Source organism: Gallinula chloropus (genome assembly GCF_964237585.1).
Source record: "Gallinula chloropus genome assembly, chromosome: 18".
Taxonomy (NCBI): Eukaryota; Metazoa; Chordata; class Aves; order Gruiformes; family Rallidae; genus Gallinula; species Gallinula chloropus.
Genome location: NC_140103.1, coordinates 11,668,652 through 11,690,803, shown reverse-complemented (window position 1 = coordinate 11,690,803; position 22,152 = coordinate 11,668,652). Strand labels below are relative to the sequence as shown.

At 50.4% G+C, this 22,152-nt stretch overlaps 1 protein-coding gene across 1 annotated transcript in view; it reads right to left on the bottom strand.

The window, feature by feature from the left end:
- The window catches only part of EXD3 (exonuclease 3'-5' domain containing 3), a gene marked incomplete at both ends in the record, with an annotated part of 227,076 nt that overhangs the window by 147,434 nt on the left and 57,490 nt on the right, over positions 1–22,152 (bottom strand). Inside the window, 2 exons of the mRNA XM_084272681.1 lie at positions 1,083–1,249; positions 22,018–22,056. Coding sequence (XP_084128807.1) covers positions 1,083–1,249; positions 22,018–22,056 — 206 coding nt within the window. The remainder of the gene's footprint in view (positions 1–1,082; positions 1,250–22,017; positions 22,057–22,152) is intronic.

Genomic DNA, 22,152 nt, shown 5'->3' with positions numbered 1-22,152 from the left:
CAGACCTCATCCAGCCCAGGCTCCCCTGTCTCCCTTGTGGCTCTAGGTGGGAGCCTAACAGGACCCTCCTGCAATGCCATCCACAAGCCCTGCAGTCCCTGGGGACTTGCAGCAGCATGTATGTGTGCAGGTCTTCCTGCAGGGAAAAAAGGAAGTAAAAGGTTTAAAAAAAGGTGCCAAACGTGGTGATCTCTGAATAAATTGTTTAAACATCTCCTGGACAGAGTCACTAAAGCAAAGCAGACACACCATCACACACCTGAGTATAGAAGTGAATTACTGGGGCTCAGCAAATCATTGGCATGGAGTCATTTTTCCAAATACAGCCTTCCTTCCTCCCACAGCACCACTGAGCAACTGCCTGGGATACAGTTGCATGACCCTGGGCCATTTGCTTGAAGAGATGCAGCACAGAATACCCAGAACCAGAAGCACAATGCCCTGGTATTCATCTTGGTACTCCCCTGCTGTGGGGATCAGTTTAGGTGGCTGTATGTGCCTTATCCCAAATGCAGTTAATGCCACTCTTCTGGGACATGAACCCAACTGTCAGACATCCCCATTACTTCTGAAAGATCTGGATGAGGCAAACGTTGCAGACTGGGATGAAAAAAGGCTTATGAGCTGTCAAAGGCAGAGACATATAAATGCAATTAGAAAAATTTAAGGAACTTAAATTACTTTCTTGGCCATAACTCTCCTGAAAGGCATTAAAGCAGATTACAGTGGAGCAGGGGATGCAGAGCACGCTGTGTCAGCGACTCAGTACAACAGATGCACATTCAGATCCTGCCCATGTTTCACCGACGCTGTTGATCTGGCAGAGGGAGCCTGAAGAACCCTCTGGAGCATGAGGCAACTTCATACAGCCTCTAAGTACTCAGGAGTCAGATGGAAATGTACCTCTCACAGCCATGTCCATGGTCATGGAAAGCACGTGGCCAAGATGTGATCTGAGTGCTCGGGGGATGCTTGTGCAGAATCATCTTCCCCAGGCAGCATTATGGCAGATTATGTTAAGCAAATAAATAGCCCTTGAGTGATAAGTAATCTACACTGAAAAGGCATGAAACAGTCTTTACCTCTCTTGGATCTGAAGCTTTTGAAGCTCCTCAGCCACTCCATAAGGTAGCATCTCCTTGGGCAAACCCCAGTGCTGTGCCCATCTTGCCGCCGTGTTCGAATCGCAGTGACTGAGGAGCAGCTGGACCAGGTGCCCCTGAAGCCACCGATTCTCTCCAACTGTGCTCTGCAAGGAAGGAAGGGGAAGGCAGGATGTCAGTGCTGCTTCCATCATGCAGGCTGGTTCAGCCTGGAGAAGAGAAGGCTGTGGGGGGACCTCATTGCAGCCTCCCAGTCCCTGAAGGGAGCAGAGGAACAGGAGGGGAATCAGCTTGTTAAAGGGCAGAGACTGGCAGGACAAGGGGGATGGAGTGAAGCTAAAGGAAGGAAGGTTTAAATTAGATATTAGGGGGAAGTTTTTTACAGGGAGAGTGGTGAGGGGCTGGAACAGGCTGCCCAGAGAGGGGTGGATGTCCCATCCCTGGGGGTGTTCAAGGCCAGGTTGGATGGGGCCCTGGGCAACCTTGTGTAGCTCCAGGCCTGGAGGTTGGTTTCCCTGCCTGTGGCAGGGGGTTGGAGCTCTGTGATCCTTGGGGTCCCTTCCAACCCAGACCATTCTATGATTCTATGTGTGTCTCTACCCCTCTCAGGAGACAGAACCATCCCAAGGGGCCTGGACAAGTGCAGAAAGGAGCAACAATCCCCACGCTGTGGGAGGGATTTTGTTCAAACCCAGAGAGTGCCGCTTCCCTTGCCAAGAGATGCAGAGCACACCCTGTACCCCAGAGCTCACTGGGGTACTTGGGTTCCCCTGGCAGCACGGCTCTTTGCTCAGGGACTGTCACTTTGTGGATGCAGCACAGAAACAAGGGTAAACCAAAGCCATTCAGCCTGACCAATGACTATTTGCTTTGATACTGAATATATTAAGTAATGTCAGAACCTGACCAGCCAATAAAGGTGTTTGGGGTCATTAGCCAGGTAATTAAGGAAGGGCTAAGGGTTTGGATTGTTTTAGTCCCATTTGGTGCCTGCACAGGGTCCCTGAGGCCTGAAGTGAGGCTGTGACTTGAAGTCCTGGGAGAGTAAGAAGGTGGCTTCATCCCCTTCGGGTCAGACAGCAGCACGGGGTCTCCTCCAGCCTTGGGAGCATTTGCATGGGTAAGGAGGATTTCCTTTCACATGCAGACCACGGGTCAGACACATCAGCAAAGCTTTCCTGAGTGACTCTGATATTCACTGGGAGCCTTGCTCCTCAGCTTACACCTGCACACTGCTGAGAAGCAGGGGCACTGGGTCCCTCCTCTAGCCACATCCCACAGCACACTGCATGGACAGGCATCCTGTGCAGCCTGCACAGGTCCAGCCAGCACTGTGGATGGGTCCTGGGGCTGAGTGGAGTCACCTGCATCCAAAATAGGTCCTATAAACCATACTCTGAACATCCTACTTTATCCTCACAACTCCAGCTGTGAAGAACTAGGGTCAGATGCAAGTTCCTTGCTCTGTGTCTGTTCAGAGGCTCTGGATGTGACAGCTGGATTGCTGCTTCAGCCACAGGGACAAACACCAGGACCCTGAGGGTCACAGGAGGAGCCTGTATTAAGTGGAGTTCAGGATGTTCCCTGTTCTCAGCTGTTTTCTGGCAGAAGAGGACGTGTGCCCACCTGTGCCTGGGCACAGTGCAGAGCCTGGGGGCACCAGCACAAACCCTGCCTGTGGTTTAAGCTGAAACACCCATCTGTGGGCCAGAGGGGCTGGAGCCCAGCACGGTGCCCACCCTGGCAGGAGGGAGCAGGTTATTGGCAGACAAACAGGGCCCATCACCATCTCCCAGCTGAGTTCCCCACAGCTCTTTTGTAGTGTTGACCCTCTTGGCTGATGCCCTCTAAGGCACAGTGGCACAGCAGCTGTGAGGAAACAGGAACACAGTGACACTGACAGTCAGGACAGGTCTGTGGGGGGAGAGTGGCCCTCCCTGCCAATCTCCCAGAGCTGCTGCAGCCAGATCAACTCACTCCTCTTGTTAGACTCACAGATTAGTTACTACTGTTAGTACTGCCAAGAAAACTTCACCGCTAAATCCAGCTGAAACACCACGAGGTGGGTCAGGACCTGCAGCTCTGCAGTTACATTGCTGCTGGCACCACCACCAACCTATTTTTCAGTGTCAGTGCTCAGATGCACACCTGAATTCCATCCCAGCCTCCACACACATCAGTGCTTGCAGGGGCAGTCTGCTCCCAGCCCGCAGCACCCCACTCTCCCTCCATGTGCAGAAGCAGAGCAGGGCTGTGGGCTGGGGCCCTGGGCCTCATTCCTCACATTCCTCCCATAACTAAAAGGTGAGAAGTTGTCTTCAAAGCAGGCAGCCTACACAGGGATCAGGAAACCAACCTGCTGGTGGCCCCCAAGGTAAAAGGGAAGGAAAAAAAGAAAGCAGGAAAGAAAAAAAAGCGTGACCCACAGCACAGAGCTGCAGGAGGAGCTTAGAAGAAAAGCCCCTGAGAAATCTGGCATCCCAGGTAGGGCACTGAGAAATCAGCTCATCAGAACTGCTGCCTCAGCACTCAGCCCCTGTGACTTTGCCAAAGGCCAGACCATGTTTCTCCTCATGCCTCTGGGGAGGAAGGATTTTACTGCTGTTCCTATGAGGCTGGTGGCACAGCAAGTGTCAGCGGGAGGGGGTCCAGCAGCTACGTGGGGAGAGGGGCAGCAGAGGGAACTGAGGGAAGGGTCAGAGCAGGAAAGGATAAACTCTCCTGTTAATGCTTCTTGCCCCCTGCATTTCCTCCCTAATCTCTCCCCCTGGCCCTGCCAGTCCTGATGTGCTGTACGTCTCCCACATCTCTGCCTCTTGCAGCTGAGTGCTGGCACCTAACACGTGAAGGGGTTTGAATAACTCCTCCTGCTCATCTGCCAAGCCACTTCTCAGAGTCCTTCCCAAAAAGAACATATTTTCTTATTAACATCACAGCAATTCCCCCTTCTAGCTTCCCCTGTGTCCATCCTATTGTCTTTCTGCCTTTTTTCTAGAACACAAAGTCTTTGGGGTTGTGGCTCTCTTCAGTTCACCCAGTTGATTCTCCAATAAATCCCATTATGTCAGCTTTATTTCTGGAAATAATGAGGTGCAGATTTCTTTTTTTTTTTTTTTATTTTAATGATAACAGATTTATTCTTTCAACCACAGAAACAACTCTGGAAAGAAGGTTAATCTCCCCAGAGATATTACATCTTGCATTCTGAAATGGAAAATAGCTTTGTTTGTTTTTTAGTGAAAAAAAAAACAACCCAACATTGCTACAAAGGGGAAAGGCTTCCACCACAACAGCTTTGCAAGAAGCAAGAATGTGGAAACTTTGGCTCCAGAAGATGTGGGCACAGACACAGAGACAAACGTTGCACGAGGGATGACATTTCATGCCTTTTGTTCTCAGGAAAGACACACTTTTCAAGAGGAAACTGGCACAGTTGTTCCGCTCAACATCAGCGACAGCCCTGTGCAGGAAAAGGTCCTATATGCCATGGGGCTTGTTTACATCCCTCTCTGAATTCTAGCCCAATCAGACATTCTTTAATCCATAGGCACACACAAAATCTCCTGACACCGACAGCAGCCCCTGATTAAAGCTTTCCCAAGGGCTGCTGCAGGTTGCCTACCTGTAAATCCTGTTCTTACCCAGCTTCACCCACCTCACAACCACCAGCACAGAGCAAGCTGAGGAATGGCCCAATCTTAGTCCATAGCACCAGCATTTCCTCCACTGTTATCCATAATTTTGGACCCAAATATCTAATATCTTGTTTGGCAGTGTCCCTAGCCAACCCTAAGTTACTTTTATCTGTGTGTGTTAAATTAATTCCTACCCAACATAACTCTCTGTGTTCCCTCAGTGCTGGTCAGAGAGTGAAGTTATTCGCACAGTGACACTGGCTATTTGCAGAGTCAGATTTTTAATTTAGCTTTTGAAAGTCTTGGCCAGTTTCCCCTGTTCTCAAGTCCTTCCAGAATCAACAACAAGAATCCTGTTAGTGTAGAGAAAATGTCAAGCAGAATATTTTAGAGACAGCAACTTGAAAAGGGGAAAAAGAAACCTGGACTTGGAAAGGCCAAACCCACTGTGAGCCACGGACACCGCCGGTGCTTCTGAACTCCCCGCGGCGCTGCAGGCCCTGTGCAGACACTGCTCAACGATTCCCTGGAACATCCTGCTGTGTTTCTTTGTTAATTTATTTTATTTGTGCCCCACATTTCTGTTTGGCCATGAGCTTCATCTGTACTGCTCAGGGAGATGCCGCCGTGGTCTGTCAGCATTAGGATGCCATGGAAGGGAAGTCCTTGATGCAAGAGATTGGAGCTGGGCCCCTCAGTGCCAGCTCAGACCAGGGCCAAAGCATGTTCTGTGCAAGAAGGGGGGTCCTCACTGCTGGGTATCCCACTTGGATCAGTGATGCCAACCGTACCCACACCCACTTCTGAACAGGACTTGTGAAAGCAGCGTGTCGCTCACCCACGGCCAGTGCAGAGGCAGGAGACAGCCATGCCCGGGCTTTCTCACCACTTGAGCTCTTCTCCCCTCACAGGCTACTCAGATGCACTGATTTATGAACTGGAGCAGAACAAAATAGCCTCCATTCAGATCCCAGAAGCCTGACTTTCAGATAGCAATCAGTGCGTCACTGACGGAGCCACACTTCAGTGTTCTGGAGGCCATTACCACATCAATGGTGGGGAAGTGGTCTTTCTTCTTCCTTCAACAAAGCTTTGGCACCGTGGCTCCCTGGGGCATGTTCACACTACCTAACTTCAGCTTTGTGAATCAGGACACTCAGGCTCCCAGTCTCCCCATGCAAACAGCTCTTCCAAAGGCAATTCAGAGGAGTCTAACTTACAATATCACTTGAACCCGTCAAGGCAAAGGCAACTCCTAGAGCCAACTACCCGCTGCATGGGACTTCTTACAAGGAGCTTATTGTTCCAGGGCAATCTGAATGATGCTGCTAGCTTGTGATGAGTAGGTAGGCCAGGCTTGTGTGACAAGATGCATCTGGCTCCATTTTTCTCTCTGCAGTTCACACAATCCTGCTGATGCAGTTTCTCCTGCAGAAGTCCAGGCACCACTCCCAAACGGCAGCCAAAAGGAACAAAAACCACCCCCCAAAAAGGTGTCTTGTTCAAATCAACCCATCTGCCTGCATAGCCAGCAGGTTGAGGGACATGTTTATTCCCCCCTTCTACATTTGTGAGACCACAGCTCAGAGTGAGAGTGTCCAGTAAAGAGCCACTGAGATGGTTGGTGGGTTGGAGCACTCGATGTAGGAGGGGCTGTGGGAGCAGGGCTCGTTCGGCCTAGGGAAGGACAAACTGGGGGATATGAGGGAATATAATTGCTCTCTTCAATATCATAGGGATCATAGGGAAGATGGAAGCAGATCCTTCCAGAAATTCCAGCCAGGCCTAAAGGAAAAAGAAAAGGTGACAGTGAGAGCGGCTAAACACTGCAACAGGTCCAGAGGGGCTGTGGAACCAGACAAGCACTGCAACACCTTATCTAAGTCAGCCCTGCTTTGAGCAGGGAGCAGAGACCTCCAAGGCTCCTCCAAACTGACATTAGCCTCTGCTTGTGTGACTGCCACGGCCCAGCACCCAGACTCATCTCCACAGAGACAGGCGGCTTCTTGCAGCGATTGCTGCTTTCAAGTTCCAAGCACCTCCCGGGCGAAGAACACCCAAGATCTCATCTACCCAGAATACAGGACAGTCCTGATCATGCTCGACAATACTACAGAGATCCAAACACATTTCCTGCATTGGGAATCCTTCCAAAGCAGGTGGCCCCTGAGGGAAGTCATTCATCTTCACCAGATGAAGTCATCACGTCTCCAAAATCTGTTCACACTGGCTGCAGACAAGGGAAGGTACACAGCAGGTATACAGCAGAGGTAAAGGATAAACTCTGCTTTCAAAGCCTGAAGAGAGAGTATTTTCATAAGATATTAAGTGAGAGGTTGAGACTTTTTTTAAACAAAGCGTTGGGCTTCCTTCAACCAACCATCACCCAACAAAGCCAGCCACAGCACAGACAAGGGCTCTCACATGTGACATTTCCTACTTCAGAGAAGAAAGGCTCTGCACTCAACATTTTACTTCAGTGAATCTGGCATGACCATCATCATCACCAGATTTCACTTCAGCAGCTGACCAGAACAGGGATATCAGTGCTTCTTGGCTGGAGAAGGCACAAGCCCAGAAGGAGAAGGTGTAAAACTCTACAAGAGCAGCGCTTTGAATTGCCCAGGTGAGCTGTCAGGCACACCAACAGGACGTGGGAGGATCTGGGAAAGGTAAATTTGCAAGATGGCAAAGCTCAGCACAGACAAGCACTGGCATCCAGATACAAGCACCTAAATGCTGTCCTGAAACATCAGCTTCTCCTGTCCGATGAGCCGCCGCCGCTGTGCTTGCAGAGTGAGTGTCACAAAGGGACCCCATCCCTCCACTCCCATCACCGTGGATTTCAGACAGACCTCCCAGGAGGGAAAGCAGCCTGAGTCAGGCAGCACCACTTGTCTCCAGGGCCACAGACCAGTTGGTGCTCTTGTTTGGCAGTGTAGGTGCAGCCTGACACTCTGGAGACTTTCCCAGTGAGAAGATCAGAACTTTCCTTTTTATTTTAACCCACAATTAGCTCATTTTCCTCATCTCGATCCCACAACAACCCCAGGTATGCTTATGCTGATACACAGAACCAGGGTGCTTCACCAGCAATACTTGTTCTCCTCTCCACTGCTTGTTCAGGGAATGTCACAGATGTAGGTCTTTAATGAGCTAGTCAGGCTAACCCTATTAAAATAACCTTTGCTTGGAGAGAGAAATAATTGCATGCCACACATAAAGAACCAAAACCCCATTTCCTTAACAAATAAAGTAAGGGAACTTCACTTGCTTTCTAAAACATCATTTCTTTTTCCTTCACCTCAGTGTAAAGTGTGTCCTGAGGGTCTGTGCTTCTCCCTGAAATCCCATCCTCACAACCGCTGCTGAAGTGTCTTCTGAATTCTAACCTAACCCTGGCCCCAATTGCTGAATATTATTCATCCCAGGGATCAGCAAAGGACCAAGGACTTGTTCTGAATACATAAGCCACGGTTTTGATATGCTTCCAGATTTCTCACACCTCTTGGTCCCATGATGGCAGGCTGGAGATATTTTCTGGGAGCATTCCAGCACTTGGCAAGACTGAAGATGAATGAGGATGGGGAAGTTGGCCAAATGCTTTCAAAGCACAAAGTAGTATGTTACTTATCACAGTAGATGCTTTGTCTAAGTCCAATAACACAGTGCACTGAAGACAAACTGGCAATCCTTATCTTCCCAGTGTAGTTTGAAGAGGCATTTATCTATCTGCCTTTTGTCATTATGTCACACACACACGAACAAAGTGTCACTGGGGCAAAAGGCAAGTTGTGCTCTCCAGTTGAAGAAAGTGAGGGCTCCCATCATATCCTGCACAGCAGATGACCTGCACTGCTGTTGGTCCCTGAGCCTGGTCCTCATATGGCCCAACAAAATTCCTCTGGTATCTCGAGGCCAAGAAGTTCACACAATTGCCAAGCACCTTCATAAATTCTCTTCAAAAGTCCCCTTTATGTAGCTCTAGTTTGGTTTGTGCTTTGAGGTGTGGAGGCTGCACAAGGTTTTCCATGAAGCTACAGGGGTGCCTGGAGGATGACTATGAACTGGGATTGTTCCAAAGTCCAACTTAGCAGAACTGTACAACACCTACTCGTACTCGTGCATCAGGAGGAGTGTGGCCAGCAGGTCACAGGAGGGGATCCTCCCCCTCTGCTCTGCCCTGGTCAGGCCCCACCTGGAGTGTTGTGTCCAGTGCTGGGCTCCCTGGGATAAAAAAGACAGGGATCTCCTGGAGAGAGTCCAGAGGAGGCTACGGAGATGATGAAGGGCCTGGAGCATCTCCCCTGTGAGGAAAGGCTGAGGGAGCTGGGGCTGTTCAGCCTGGAGAAAAGAAGACTAAGGGGGGACCTTATTCATGTTTATCAATATCTCCAGGATGGGATGCAGGGGAAATGGGCAGCCCCTTTTCAGTGTCTGAGGGGACAGGACAAGGGGCAATGGCTGCAAGTCAGAGCATAGGAAGTTCCCCACCAACCTGGGGAAGAACTTTTCCCCAGTGAGGGTGAGGGAGCCCTGGGACAGGCTGCCCAGGGGGTGTGGAGTCTCCATCTCTGGAGAGATTCCAGCCCCGTCTGGACGCCGCCCTGTGCAATATGAGCTGGGGAGCTGCTTTGGCAGGGGGGTTGGACCCCATGGGCTCTCCCGGTCCCTTCCAACCCCTGGGATTCTGTGATTCTGTGATAAATTCCCTCTGCAGGAACTCCACTCTACAGAGGCACAGTGAGGGACCGTGGTGACAGCTGCAGGCTGCCAGACCTTGGCACCACTGCAGGGACAGGAAGGGGATGGACGTGCTACTTCACTGCAGGGCTGTGAGAGCTGCAGGTGTGTGAAGCCGAGGAGCCCGCGGGAGCGAAGCCGCTGCCGCTGTGTCTCCACTGCTGCTGTTGGACAGACTGGCAGGGTTACACTTCCTTGGTTTGACAGGATCTGTGTGAGCTGGAGCCACCAGGACGCCTTCCCATTTGTTTTGGATAGCCCTAGTATTAACTCTAACGAGCTAAACCAGTATACCAATTAAGCCAACAAATCCCTCAATTAAATGTTCCCATATGCAGTCACACATATAATGAGAATCCATACGCTTCATCTCCCTTTCCAAAGGATGTGGAATTCCAGCACATTTACTCCCCAGTGGAGATGGAAGATACACCACTTGGGTCCAGCCTGTGTCACCTCCACATGGCTGATGAAGGCTTTGGAGGAGGAAAGATCTGCAGACAGGCTGAGAGCCTCAGAAACCTCTTCCCCATTCTCTCCCTGCTCAGGTCAAATTCCAAGTGGTGAAGCTAAACCAACAAAGCAGGAATCTCCTGTTACTTGGTCCTGGCTCTGGGTTATTTTAACAGGGATCCTCCAATGAAAGTTGGTCATCACAGAGCTCCAGGTTCTCCCCTGTACCACAGAGCTCCAGGTTCTCCCCTGTATCACTGCAGTGATTCAAAGGCCTGTAGGCTCTGAAATGGAATCAACTTGAAAGCCTCCTGTGTTCACTGCCAAAGAAGAGAAGCAGCCCAGCCCTGAGCTTCCCTGCCAGGGCCCTTCTCTGCTGCTGCTTCACTTGTTAGCAGGTTGCTGACAGCTCAGGACCTGCCTTTGAGAGCCCTTCTCCAGGCCCTGCTGGGCTTCCCAGCAATGCTCCCTGTGGGCTGATTCACCCTGAGCCCCGTTGTGCCACGCATCCACCCCCAGTGCTCCCCCCAGCTCCGTGCTGCCCATGGATCTGTTCCAGCCCAGGCTGGCTTCAGAAGAGCGAGGAGCTGGGAGGTAGGTTCCTTCGCCTCCAGGAACATGCTAATGTGGCATTCCCAGCAGGGAACATTGCTCTGTTTGCTGAAGTCTTCAAAGTGAATAAGCAAAAATCTTGACAATGGAAATAACTTGCTCAGGAGCACCAACTCTCCCCATCATTAGTCTATGAAGAATAGATGCCCACAGGAAAAACATGGGTTACCACTTATTTCTATTTTACTATGCTCAGACCTCACCTGGCTCACAGCCAAAGCAGTAACAAGTATCTTTGCAGGATCTTTACCAAAAGCAAAGCTTGGCAGTAGATTTTTCTCTCCTTCAATCTCTTTTGGTGCATTTAAACTCCTGGTGGGTTTTGTTCTGAAGGAGAAATGCTTGAGAGGGCTGACTGAATGAACTCTGAAATTCACACCCTGGCAAATTGGACTGATTTCCTAAATCCATAATTACAACATTCCTCAGAGATATGCATTCTTTCAGAGCGAACAAGGGAAGATTAGTTTCCTGTTTCTTCCCATTTACATGACTTCTCTGTCAAGAGGAACTTTTTCTCTGGCTAAACAACCCTCTGTTCCTGTGGTTCTTCTTGGCTGGGACCCGGTGAACTAATCTCCCCTAAAGGTATAATACAGCCAAAGTATCACTTGCAATTAGCCCAACCATCTTTGTGCAAGGCAGCTGATTTGCACAGGCCTTTAGAATCCAGTATCTGTCCATGGAAGCACTCAGACAGGGGTTATAAATAATCTGGGGTGATTACTGAGTGATGGGATAGCTTTCCTGCGGCCTGGGTAGGAACACAGGAGTGGATGTGTGCATGTGGGCACGTTACATACATGGCTTAAGACTTTGGTAACACTAAGCCCATGTGCCCCCCTACACCTGCATATCCCCCAGCACAGAGTCACAAGGTTGGAAAAGACCTTTTAAGCTCATCAAGTCCAACCAATCCCATCCTAAGCTAAACCAGATCCCTGAGCACCTCATCTACCCTTTTTTGTAAACACACCCAGGGAAAGTGACTCAGCCCCTCCCTGGGCAGCCTGTGCCACAGCCCCACAACTCTGCCAGGGAAGAACTTTTCCCTCCCATCTGCTCTGACCCTGCCCTGGGGCAGCTTGAGCCCATTGCCCCTTGTCCCATCTCCTGTCCCCTGGCTGAAGAGACCATCGCCCACCTCTCTGCACCCTCCTGGCAGGGCAGTGGAGGTGGGGAGAAGGTCTCCCCTCAGCCTCCTCTTCTCCAGGCTGAACACCCCCAGCTCCCTCAGCTGCTCCTCAGAGGATTTGCCCTCCAGCCCCTTCCCCAGCCTGGTTGCCCTTCTCTGGACTCACTCCAGGACCTCAATGTCCTTCTGATGGTGAGGAGCCCAGAACTGGACCCAGCACTCGAGGTGCAGCCTCACCAATGCTGAGTCCAGGGGCACAATCACTTCCCTGCATGCAGAAACTCCTACTGAGCAAGAGAATCACCTTGCCATATGCTCCAGGGCTGCAGAGAAGAGCTGTCTCCCACTCACAAACACAACACACACAGAGCCTTGCTGACAAACTATTTGCTTCCCACTTCTAAAAAGGCAGTGAGCACATCCTCTCCTCTCAGGCAGGCAAGCTCTGTGTCCCACACTCCTCTTTGCTCTTCCCTGTTCCTGCTGAAGACACCCATGACACACCACAAATAGGGTTTCCTTTGCCTTAGGGCAAAAGGAACAAGAGAATTCACTGGTCTGAAGGGAGTCCATCCTTATTTTTACTTTGTGCCAGGCAATCCTATAGCTGATGCAGTTTGGAGTCAGTAGCCAGTATCCTGGAAACTGCTCTATCAGATTTCTGATGCAGCTTTTAAGGAGCTTGGATCTGCCACCCATAGTTTTGGATGCCAGTCCTTGTTTCCTACTCCCAAGAGGCTTGTCCTGTTTGGCTGAACTGAACACACCAGCACAGCACATGGGTTCAGTCTCACCGCTTGCTGATGCTCTTAACTCTTTAATCTGATACTGACCTCTCAACCTACAGCCATAAGCCAATTAGCCTCTTTTTTATACCATACCAAATCTCTTTCTGATGAAGTTGTGCTTTCAAATGAATGCAGGCTAGTGACAGAAATGTAATTATAGTGCTTAGCAACAAGCCAGCCCTGTCTGGTTGCAGGGGTTTAAGGTCAGGAAGCATCTCTTAAACACCAAAACAATTTAAAGGAGATTTTTCTTCCCACTGTGTTCTCTTCAGTTTCCTTTCTTTACTGTCCAGTACCTAATATGTGTGCACATAATGGCTGTTTGGCCATTTAAAATGGAGGTCCTGAGCTTCTGAAGGAATTACTTGCCAATACCTCATGGAAGTGGAAGAGAAGACATCCAGCTCCCATAAGCTGCTGCTGAATCCTCAGAGCTTGGCCCAGTAGATTCCACACTTAACTAAATGTGAGCTGACTTTCCAAAGTTATTGAGCAAACACATCTTCCATCACCCCAGAGACATTTTTGGCTGAGTTTTAAAAATGTTTTGGTAGGTGGGATGGAAAGCAATGGCAATTTTTCTCAGCTTCTTTGTACCTAGTGTAAAATTCCACCAGAACTCATCTGTATATTTGTGCTTAACCACAATTTATTCCCCCAGAAACAGCTGGGTTTCTTATAAATAAAACTACCATAACTAGCATTAGGCACAGCAGGTCTCCAGGTCTTACAGCAAAGAATCCTCCCTAATTCACACAGGAGGTACATGGAGGTATTTACATTTAGCCTTTGGTAGACTCTTCTTTAGATGGGAAGGCACAGAACACACTGTGTGTTTGGCTTTTCCCATGTGCTTCTCCCACAACAGCTGTGTGTTTGTTAAATCAGAACTTCTCATTTCTTTTAGCCCAGCAGTGCAGCCCCATTAGTACAGATGTGGATTTTACTGCTCTCCATCCAGCGAGCAGAACGTAGCTGAAGAATTACATCATGCTTTTCCTGAGACAGCCCCAGATGTGCCTGTTTTCTGCATCACCCCTATCAGTAAGTCCTTTTGCTTTGCAACTCACGATGTTATTTCAGCTATCAATAAACATATGACACCGTTTACACACTGAAATGAAAAATAGAAGGAAATCTCTACTTTGCCTGCTACTTTTACTGTCCAGTTTTTCCATGGTTTAATTTTCCCTTAGGTACAATATACTTTTACATCACATTGTGGCTTTATGTGCTCCCCAGAGACCTCCCAGAAGAATAGGAAATGTAAAGAAAAAGGCACAGGGCAAAGGCAGAGGCATCACTGAAACATCCCCACCTCCAACCCCACTCCCCCACCCCCAAATTTCTGCTCAGTCCCCAAACAGGGGACAAACCACAGGCAGAGCAATGAAAGGAGCAACGGGAGCAACACTGGGGGAAGAAAGTCTGCCAGCTCTCTCTGGACAGAAAGTGAGTCCCTCAGTCCTGGCTTTGAGTCACATACCAGATCTTAAACCTGTCACTGGTCCAGGTCTAAATACCAAACATCTACTTTGCCAAAGGGAAATGGAAAAGGAAGGAAAAAAAACTTCTCTGTTTTAAACAGCAGCTGTTAGGAAGCTGCTTAAAGTTGGGGAAAGATACATGTGATTTTTTGCAGGTAGCTCCACAGGCAAACTGCAGGCAAATAGAGACCAGGAGAGGCAGCTCCTGCATATCTGGACACACGCCCACACTCAGAGCTTCCCCAGCTCAAGTGGGGACAGCTCCTGGGCTCAAGCATCCTCCTGCAGCAACACCAGCAGAACCATGACAATTTATTTCAGCTGATGATTCCTCCCTGAGACTTTTAAGGCCAGAAGGAACAAAACCAATTACCCACTGTTCTAATTTCCTGCTAAAAAGGAGCCCATAAATATGAGCGAGGGACTCCACAGCACGGCTGGTCGAGCTAGTTTGGGTTGCTACCTTCCAGGAAAGCAGCCAGCCTGGCTCTGACGTCTGAGTGATGAAATCCATCAGATCCCTGAATAAACAGCTCGCTCAGACACACAGGGAAAGATAATTTGACATGCAGCCTTATACCCAAAGACATGTCGTTTCTTCAGCACCGCCCAAGCATCTTTCCCTGCACAGATTACTTAATTCCCTACAGATATTAAGTTCCACACACCACAGGGATGCTGCTGCACTCAAAACAATCTCGAGTCAAGCTACTCATTTTCTTAAACTCAGCAGTCCTGGGGATGGACACTAGATGTAGATACTTGCAAAGTGGCCCTGGTGACCTCTTGTCCTTATTAAAGAGTCCCCAGAGCAGGATTACTGGCCAGGTGTTCTGGCCACAAAAGCTTTTAAAAAATAATTGCATTCTGCCCTCTAAATTCCCCTTAAAAATTACCAGAACAGTAATTATATTGTATCCCAGGGGTAGCTACATTTGAATTGAGGTCAAAATGGTCCTGTACAGAAGGAGTGCATGAGGATCAGCCATTGAGGATGTTTGCCAGTTGGAAATTAATTGGTTAAATAAATAAGATGACAGACCACTGGAATAGGCTACCCAGGGAGGTGGTGGAGTCTCCATCTCTGGACAGATTCCAGCCCTGTCTGGACGCCGCCATGTGCAATATGAGCTGGGGAGCTGCTTTGGCAGGGGGGTTGGACCCCATGAGCTCTCCAGGTCCCTTCCAACCCCTGGGATTCTGTGATTCTATGAACTCCTTGCTGTAAGTGGAAGATAATTTAGGCCAATTAAGGATAAGGAATTGTCAAAGTTTTTCAGATATATTACACCTAAAGGTGGGTGCTTCACTTTTATGCTGTCTGGCAGATCTCTGACTATGATCTGTAAAGTACCATAATAATCCTGGAATTTTAGTGGAACCAGAGGGGTTTTTTACCATGAATAACTAGCATCTCAGCCCTGGTCACCCAAAGAACGAGCTGACACAGCATTTGATTTCCATGGTGAGAGATCTGAACATTAATAAGTTATCTCACTGTCACAGCTGGAGAAGGAGAGGAGATGAGCTGCAGCCTCTCCCAGCGCCCAGCACAGTGAACAGCTGGCTCCAGAGCTCCTCCAGAGCTGGCTCCAGAGCTGCACAGGGCAGCCTGGAAAAAAGCCAGGGCACTTTTCGAGGTGCTGTGTCCCCACACCCTTCTCTCAAGCTGCCCACTCCAGAAGGAAGGACAGAGTGGTTCCAGCCATCACCTGGCACACGGGTTGGCTGATGAGCCCCAGCTCAGGATGGGTGCCCTCAGAATGAGGAACACCCTTCCAAACACCAGCCCTTGTTCTGAGCATCAGTTTTGGAAGGGTTTAAGATTTTTACATTTGAGAGACCAAGGGTGTGGAATCACCTTTCCTCCCACATCACTGCAAATCAGGTGGTTTAACACCAACAGTCCTGTGTAAACTGAACTGAACCCTGCCCAGCACTGATTCTAGTTGTTGCCCCAAAGGAAGAGCCATGCTGCTGTGCACCCTCAGCCTGTTCTGCTCCATGGGAAGGGGAATTTCACAGCAGGAAGTCCAAATAAACACCTCTGTACTTCTTGAGACAAAGTACCCTGAGAGAACATTTTTAACTGTACCAACTGCTCGTTCTGCACCAGTCAGACTGTTCCCTGCAAAAACACTCTGGATTATTGAGCAAGTCTTGGGGTCCCCAGGAGAACAAGGACATGGAGTGGTTGGAGCAAGTCCAAAGGAGGCCATGGAGATGATCTGAGGGCTGGAGCCCCTCTGCTCTGGAGCCAGGCTGGGAGAGCTGGGGTTCAGCCTGGAGAAGAGAAGGCTGCTTCTGGGGAATGCTCCGAGCCCCTTCCTGTCCCTCAAGGGGCTCCAGGAGAGCTGGAGAGGGGCTGGGAGGCAGAAATCCTTCCTGGGGAGGGGGGAGGCCCTGGCACAGGGTGTCCAGAGAAGCTGGGGCTGCCCCGGGATCCCTGGCAGGGTTCAAGGCTGGGATGGATGGGGCTTGGGGCACCCTGGGCTTGGGGGGGGGGGGTGTCCCTGCTCATGCTGGGGGGGCACTGGGAAGCCTCTGAGGTCCCTTCCCACCCAAACCAGTTCTGTGATTCTATGAAGTGTGTGCCTTCTGGGCTCCAACTGTTCCGATATACCCATAATAACCTGTCACTGTCCCTGTAGTCTTTCCCCATCAGGCTGAGACCATCTCTTGTAGGTGCCATCAGGCTTCAGAGCTTCCCAGGCAGCTCTGTCCTTGCATAGATGGGCACAGCTCCCATGTGGAACAGACCCCACGCAAAACAGGTCCCTTGGCACTGATCAACCAAGCTGAGTCTAGAAAGGCATAATCACCAGATCACTCCCCAAGCATCAGTGAGAACATGGTACACAAAAAGCAGCGCAGCAAAACCCCAGACCCTCCTATTCCCAAGCCCTCTGATAAACCAGGAGAGCAAGGTAATTGCCAAAACAGGTGGCTGGTGCTATTTGAGATGTCCTGGGGCTCCCGCTGCCACCCGAGAAGGGAGTGCTCCCCACCAGTCCCCATGTCATGTTGCCAATCTCACACATGTATCTGAGATACTATCTGATATCTACAACGCTGGTAGAGGTGACGTTTGTACTCAGAGTTGCTCCGGAGGAGTGTAGCCAGCAAGTCAAAGGAGGGGATCCTACCCCTCTACTCTGCCCTGGTCAGGCCCCACCTGGAGTGTTGTGTCCAGTTCTGGGCTCCTTGGTATAAAAAAGACAGGGATCTCCTGGAGAGAGTCCAAAGAAGGGCTACAAAGATGATTAAGGGCCTGGAGCATCTCCCCTGTGAGGAAAGGCTGAGTAAGATGGGGCTGTTCAGCCTTGAGAAGAGAAGACTAAGGGGGGACCTAATTAAAGTCTATAATTATCTGAAGCAGGGGATGCAGGGGGAATCAGCCAGCCCCTTTTCAGTGGTCTGTGGGGACAAGACAAGGGGCAATGGCTGCAAGTTGGAGCACAGGAAGTTCCCCACCAACATGGGGAAGAACTTTTTCACAGTGAAGGTGACAGAGCCCTGGGACAGGCTGCCCAGGGAGGTGGTGGAGTCTCCTTCAGTGGAGATATTCAAGACCCGTCTGAACGCCTATCTGAGTGATATGTCCTAGGGAGCTGCTTTGGCAGGGGGGTTGGACCCCATGAGCTCTCCAGGTCCCTTCCAACCCCTACAATTCTATGATTCTATGATTCTCTCCTGTGCTCCTCATAGGTATTGCTGTTCTGTGCCTGTTCACTTGAAATCTTGGCAGGTGACTGAGAAAACCCTTCCACGCCTTTCAGTCCTTTGTCCTGCAGGATCTCCTCAGCCCTCAACACGCCCGTCCTGCTGCTGGCCAAGCTGTCTCTGCAGTCACTGGCAGGACCTGTGTCCTGAGCACATCTGACCAGTGCCTTGTATCAGCCTTTCTGTGGCTGCTCTACCCGACTCCATCCTTATGTAGAGCTGGGAAGAATCTGAAGCGTGTAAAAATGGAAGCAGGAGGGTGCACAGCGAAGCAGACACTTGGCTCCTGCCCTGCCTCTTTCCTATCTACCATCAATACCCCCCACACCTTCCCCTCTGCCTGTGAAGACAGGCACCCTCCTGCCTGTTTCCGTGCCGCTCGGGATCAGTTAGGCACGCTAACGCCTGGCAAGGCCGCTGGCACTGCGCAAGAGGAGTGCTTACTTATCCCCTCCCTCTGCCCTCCAGGTATCCCTGCCTGGAGAAGAGGACACAAACTGTAGTTCTTCCTCCTGGGCTACCCAGGTTGCCAACAGGCAGCTGCTATGAGGGCAGTTTCCCTGGGGTGTTTGGATCCATTTGCTTCCCCCTCTGACCCTGCTCCTCTGTGCCTACAGCCGCCATCCCTGCCCACGCAGCCGCGGCCTGCACAGCACACCAGCGGCCTGCACAGCACACCAGCGGCCTGCGCAGCACATCAGGGGTCTGCACAGCACACCAGCGGCCTGCACAGCCCATCAGCGGCCTGCACAGCACACCAGCGGCCTACACAGCACACCAGCAGCCTGCGCAGCACACCAGCGGCCTGCACAGCACACCAGCGGCCTGTGCAGCACATCAGGGGCCTGCGCAGCACATCAGGGGCCTGCACAGCACACCAGCGGCCTGCACAGCACACCAGCGGCCTGCACAGCACACCAGCGGCCTGCACAGCACATCAGAGGCCTGCACAGCGCACCAGCGGCCTGCACAGCGCACCAGCGGCCTGCGCAGCACACCAGCGGCCTACACAGCACACCAGCGGCCTGCACAGCGCACCAGCGGCCTGCGCAGCACACCAGCGGCCTGCACAGCACACCAGCGGCAGGCGCTGGTGGGTGGAGGGGGCAAAACCAGTTTGCTACAGGGCTGGAAACAGGTTCTGTTGGCCCCACAATTAACTGCTGAGTTTCTGCCTTTTGTAGGAGCCGTTTGGGATCACACCTTGGGTACAGCCCACAGGGCAGGAACAGGAAAACCTGTACTTGTACCGCTCAGGGCGAACAAAAAGAAACCCCGGTGCCAGAACGCCTCTCGCCCACCAGGCTGAGCAGGGAGAGGCCCTGCTTGCACCAGGGCTCCTGCTACCCACGTCATTTAAGTTTTCTGTTATGGCTGCAGCACAGAATTAAACAAAAACGGGCTTTAAGCCCTTGAAGACTTTCAATGTCTTTGGATTTAAAGGTCCTAGAATCCCAGAATCTCTTCAGCTGGGAGGAACCCATCAGGACCATCAAGTCCAACTCCTGGCTCCACACAGCCCAGCCAAGCCAGAGCGTGGGACTGAGGGCATCGTCCAGACACTTCTTGTCCTCAGCCCAGTTTGGAGCTGTGACCCATTCCCTGGGGAGTCTGTGCCAGTGCCCGACCCCCCTCTCAGTACAGAAGCTCTTCCTGACATCCAACCAAAATATCCCCTAAGTTGAAAAGAATTATCCAAAAATTCCAATTCTAATTGCTAGTTTGGGGAGTTTTGGTTCCCATTCCATTCCCTCAGGTAACCCTGAGGTCACACTGCACCCTGTCCTCTGCCCCCACCCAGCACAACGTGCCTGCATCTCCAGGCCAAGCCTGGGAGACACAAATCCTCTGTGAGCCTGACCTAAACACATAACTGGGACATACAACACAACAACCCCACGAAGAGCCTGATGGATTTTTCTGGTCAAGGGAAGCTCTGAGTGGAAATTTGAACCTTTCCCTTATGTAAAGCCAACTCTTTGGAAAACAACAAAGGTCCAGACAACTTTACTTCGAGCACTGAAAACCAAGACCTGCTCAGAGATTCCTCCTTTGTGACTTTTTTAGTGTTTGGCACAGCCACAGTGCCAGCAGCGTGAAGCAGAAGCCTCCTTGCACATGCACAAGATGACTTTGGTTTCCTCCAGATGCAGAGGTACAGATTCTGATCACTTTAAAGTGATGCCAGAGACAGCGATCTCTGATAGCACTGCAGGACTGATAACAGGCAAGTTTAAGCAGTGCTCGTGTGCTAATTACATTGTTGTCAAAAATCCATAAGCTGGCAGCACTCAGTAAATACCAAGGCTGGAATGCTTTGGGAAAGCAAAGGTGACTTTCCTCCACAGCCCATCATGCAGCTGAGCTCTGCGTAGGTCTGTAGGGTGCTGCCTTGCCAGGCACCAAACAAGCACTTTTCAGAGAGTCTATTCCCAAGCCTCCTGTCTCCACAAGTGATTGACATGGGCTGTGATTGTGTATGTTAACTGGGAGGTTTTTCCCACTGTCCAAGATCAAGAGAAAGCCCTTTGCTGGTTAACCAAATCCAGTTTCACACCTCATCCCATTTCAGCACCCCTTGTGCTGGCCTTCCAGACTGGGAGAAGCAAAGGGAACCCAAAAATGTTTTTTCACTGGATAAGATCAATGAGATTAAGAGGCAAGACCCCTTCCTTCCCTCAGAGTCCGACCTCTCACACGGGCATGATAAACTACACACACAGAAGGTGAATATCCACTGCTGCCATGAAGCTGCTGGGCATTTTATCCATGATCATGTCCTTGTGCCTTCTGAATTGTTCTTTTTCCTGCTGACCCACAAAAGAGAAAAGAAACTTCTCCTGTTTAAAATTTAGTCCTTTTGCTGGTGTGTACAGACAGTGCCTCAGATCCCAAATACATGAGATCATCAGTCATCAGACTGGCCTGTTAACACTCAGGGCCCATGCTGACCATTCAAACAGGTTTCCAAAGGAAGCCTTTTGATGACAGTCAGAAATCCTCAACAGCTCCAAGATGCAAACAGATAAGAGTTAGAGAAAAGGAGCTAAGATGCACCATGAGGTTGTAATTCCATCGGGATATCATGGGCACATCAATGGTTTGTCACCATGCCATTGTCACATATGTATCTATTGCAGGATCAGGGCAAAACATGGTTGTCTAAACTCACCTGTTTATACACCAAGAAAAAAACCCAACTGCTCCTTCTCTTCCTGTGTTACTAAAACTTCCTGTGTCCTACAGCACAAGCTGTAGAAGTCACAATACCTAAGACACCTAATAAACCTGTTGAAAGTGGGAATCACAGAATCACAGAATGGTTTGGGTTGAAAGGACCCTTAAGAGATCCTCTTGTTCCAACCACCCTGCTATGGGAAGGACACCTCCCACTAGATCGGGCTGCTCAAAGCCCCATCCAACCTGGCCTTGAACACCTCCAGGGACAGATCATCCACTCCCTCTCTGGGCAGCCTCTTCCAGCCCCTCACCACTCTCTCTGTAATAAACTTCCCCCTAATATCTCATCTAACCCTTCCCTCCTCCAGCTTCACTCCATCCCCCTTGTCCTGCCAGTCTCTGCCATTTAACAAGCTGATTCCCCTCCTGTTCCTCTGCTCCCTTCAGGGACTGGAAGGCTGCAGTGAGGTCCCCCCACAGCCTTCTATTCTCCAGGTTGAACCAGCCCAGCTCCCTCAGCCTCTCTCCATAGGGGAGCTGCTCCAGCCCTCTGATCATCTCCGTGGCTCCTCTGACCCCTCTCCAACAGTCCCACATCTCTCTTGTACTGGGGCCCCAGCTCTGGACACAGGACTCCAGCTGGGGCCTCATGAGGGCAGAGCAGAGAGGGACAATCCCCTCCCTGTCCCTGCTGCCACCCCTCTGCTGATGGAGCCCAGGATCCCATCGCCCTTTCCAGCTGCAAGAGCCACTGCTGGCTCAGGGGAAGTTTCTCATCTAACAGAATCCCCAAGTCCTTCTCCTTCACTCTTACCAGGGCCTGAAGAGAACTCTCTTTTCCCCACTTCTTGTAATTAATGAACAGGAGTTGTACTGTTCACTTACAGGTGAGTTTATGACAGTAGAATGTACTTGATAATCTGACCTAAACTCCAGCCAAACTCCAGCATTTTTAAGGACGTAACAGGAATTAAAGGACAGATTTTCTTCCTTGCTCTGCCCTGTATGCACAGTTTTGCTATATGCTTACAAAGCTATGAGAAAGCACAAAGTTCTTCTAGCAGGATTTCCATATCCAGAGCTGGACGTTCCCAACATCTTAAAATCATGTCCAAGCAAATGCACCTGAGAAAATGGGAGTGGGAAATCCATACTCACCTGCACGTGATCTGTCCAGTTCTCCTCAGTCATGGTTTTCTGAAAAGACAAAATTACTTCTGAGCCATCTTAGAGAAAGGGAGAAATGCTGCTCACAGCAAGCTGGAATTTCACACACCATCTTCCACACTGGCA